The 2,870-nt window shown below is 54.5% G+C and overlaps 1 protein-coding gene across 1 annotated transcript in view; it reads right to left on the bottom strand.

Moving 5' to 3' along the window:
- SLC45A3 (solute carrier family 45, member 3) overlaps positions 1-689 on the bottom strand; it is a 6,406-nt gene extending 5,717 nt beyond the window's left edge. The window contains 2 exon segments of the mRNA XM_009878190.1: positions 1-397; positions 518-689. The exon segment at positions 1-397 is cut by the window's left edge and continues 467 nt beyond it. Coding sequence (XP_009876492.1) covers positions 1-397; positions 518-689 — 569 coding nt within the window.
- Between the last annotated feature and the right edge of the window lie 2,181 nt (positions 690-2,870).

Raw genomic sequence — 2,870 nt, 5'->3', positions numbered from 1 at the left:
CCGCCCGAGAGGTTGGGGGGAGGTATGTAGCCGATGCAGCCCCCCAGGCTGATCATGAAGGCGTACATGGAGAAGGCCTGGCGGCAGTTGTCTGGCTCCTGGAAGAGGTCTGAGAGCAGGGCCTCCAGCGGAGTGAAGCAGACCTGGCCGCAGAAGTCCAGTAAGCCGATGCCCAGGATGAGGAAGGCAATCTCCAGCGGGCGAGTGTTGAGGGCAAACAGGCCGGCCAGGCTGCTGGCGTGGGGGATATTTGCGTGTGGGATAACGAAGAGGCTCAGCAGGACTCCCAAGCAAAGCATCCAGATGAAAGGTCGCCTTCGGCCGTAGCTGCTTTGCCAGTGGTCGCTGGCAGATCCAATCAGCGGGACAAAAACCAAGCCAAGGACAGGTCCTATCCCTGGAAAAGAGAAAAAGAGGTGGCAGCAGGGGGACAGATCTGGAAGAAACTGGTCTGTATGCACTGTAAAAGAAAGCCTGGGATGTTCCAATCACCTCAAGGTTGAGAAAAACTGCCTACCTAAAACCATGGTCATGAATTTCTCCTCCACACCCACTTCCAGCAGCAGCGGAGGCACATAGGTGATCCCTGCAGCCAGGCACACCTCCAGGCCGAACGTCAGGGAGTTAACCAGCAGGAGCTGGGTCTTGCGGTTGTGGAAGATCATGGTGCCCCAGGCTCTCTGAGCCATGGTGCCTCGACAGCCCTTACTGACAGCGGGCTGGGCCGCTCCGCCTGCAGAACTCCCAGAGATGCCCCACAGGCAAGGTCTGGAGCTGCCCTTCCCGGGCTGCTGGACTGACACTGCCCCCCATTTTCAGCAACAGTAAACGAATTGTCTTTTTTCCTCTTCCTCCTATTGCAAGATGCGGCCCCAGCGATGTCGAGTCCGGGCGTGGGCAGTCAGGGATCCCGCTCCAGGCTTCCTCTTCTGCTCACATGCTGTGCCTGAGAGAGGAGAGAGCTTGTTAGACACAGCGGGGTCCAGGGCAGGGGAAAGGGCTAAAAGCAGGTACCACACAGAGATGCCACCACTGAACGGGGCAGTCTTCATCCCAGCAGGCTTGCAGGCACACAAGGATGAAGCGACGGCATTTGGGAGAGCAGCAGGATTAAAAAACGTGAACTACGTGTCGGTGCCAGGTTTCTCTCCTAAGTGACAGGTGAGACAGGCACCTGTCAGACCTGCTTTGGGAAAATCCAATCCTTCCTTCAGGCTAAAGACACTCAGTGTCCTGTCCAGCCTCATCTTATAGATGGGCCGTTATAGCAGAGGGACAAAAGATTTAGGATCCCCTCTCCCAGGGAAATCAATTAAGAGTTCCCTTCAAGGATCAGGGCTGCAGGCACTTGCCTGCAGCCACACAGGGTCATCTCTAGAGACCCCTAATGACCAGGGCATCCTCCGTGCTGCTCCGAAGGCTCCCCAGGAAGCAGTTTCACCCAAATCCTGTTTCCAGCCCCTGAGACAAAGCACAGAGAACAGATGGTGCCTCCATGGAGTTTCACAAACAAACCTGACCCACTTTAGCCTCATCTAACAGTGAACAGCAATTACCTTACTCATTAGTCTGACTCATTTATTTGCCCTGTAACATGCTCCCTCTCCCCAGCCTTCTTCAGAGAGGAGAGGCCACCTGATCAGGACAGGGGTTAAGCAGCTAAGGCAAGAGTAAGCAGATGCCTCTTAGTAACCTGTTATGAGCCTGCCGTTATGTCAGTCTACAAATCTAAGAAATACCAGCATCTAGGCTAGTCCACCACACTGCTGTTTTCCTAAAAGCGTTTTGGGAAGGTGATCTGTACTCATGCTGGCAGCGGTAGAATGGCTTAGCGAGAAGGGTGACATTAAGCTCCCGCACAGATACCAATTTTGGAGTAAAACAAACTTCAGTCTAATTCTCAGGATTCGCATGGTCTAATTTCTCACCCTAAATGAGCCATCACTGAGTTTCTCTGCGGGAACAAGGTGTAACAGGTCCCACTGGCCTCAATGTGCTTCAGCTTAATGACCCATTTCTGGACTGCGCAGTGTGCTCCCCGTCTGCGCAGAAGCTTCTGCCTCCTGTCCCACCACAGCCCCCAAGCGCTTTGGGTCCTCCGGATGAAGGAGGCTGAACAGAATGTGAGACACGCAGGCAGAGGAGTTTATCTCCACTTGCTCCCTCCCTGGCTGTGGGGAAGGTGTAACTGCGTACCTGCCCGCACGCTCGCTCCATGCCAGAGCAGCTAGCTGGCACAGAGTTTCCCTTACGTAGCTGCACCCAGTGAGTCCATCAGAATAAACAAGGTGAAAATCTAGTTTTGTGGCCCGATCCCCCTCTAAATTCTTCGTCTCCACTAAAGGGGAAAGGGAAAGACTCCTACAAGGAACACCTCCCAGGCCAGCACTCGCTTTCCTTCTCAGCAGCAGAAGGAAACCAGCGCTGGAGGCTGTGCCTGGCTCAGGGGTCGGACCTCGCAGCGCTGGGAGGGCTGAGCAGGATGCTCAGTGTGCAGACGCAGGAGGTTGAACCAGCCCCATGCCGGACCATAGCCTTGCCACAGCTACACCAGGCAGCGAAAAATCTCTGCGTTATCACCAAAGGTGGTGCAAATCAGTGTTCCCTAACTCGTGCATTTGACCCCCGACACTGCGCAAGTGTCAGTAGACAGGCGCAGCTGGGACGGTTTCTGCATTCTCGCTTTTATTTTTCTTCCCTTCTTGCCATCAGCCAAACAACCTACATGGAGACCACTAGGTGAAGCTGGAAGTGTGGCGACGAGGTTTTTACAAAGGTGGAAGCATTGCTCCCTGCCTCTTGCTGCTGCAGAGCAGGGGCACCACCCCCGAGCTGAGGAGCTGCCAATTACACACAGTAAGTACTGATTA

The sequence above is a fragment of the Apaloderma vittatum genome, unplaced genomic scaffold, assembly GCF_000703405.1.
Source record: "Apaloderma vittatum isolate BGI_N311 unplaced genomic scaffold, ASM70340v1 scaffold23511, whole genome shotgun sequence".
Taxonomy (NCBI): Eukaryota; Metazoa; Chordata; class Aves; order Trogoniformes; family Trogonidae; genus Apaloderma; species Apaloderma vittatum.
Note: the sequence above shows the minus strand (reverse complement) of the source record. Positions and strands in the feature narration are given on the sequence as shown.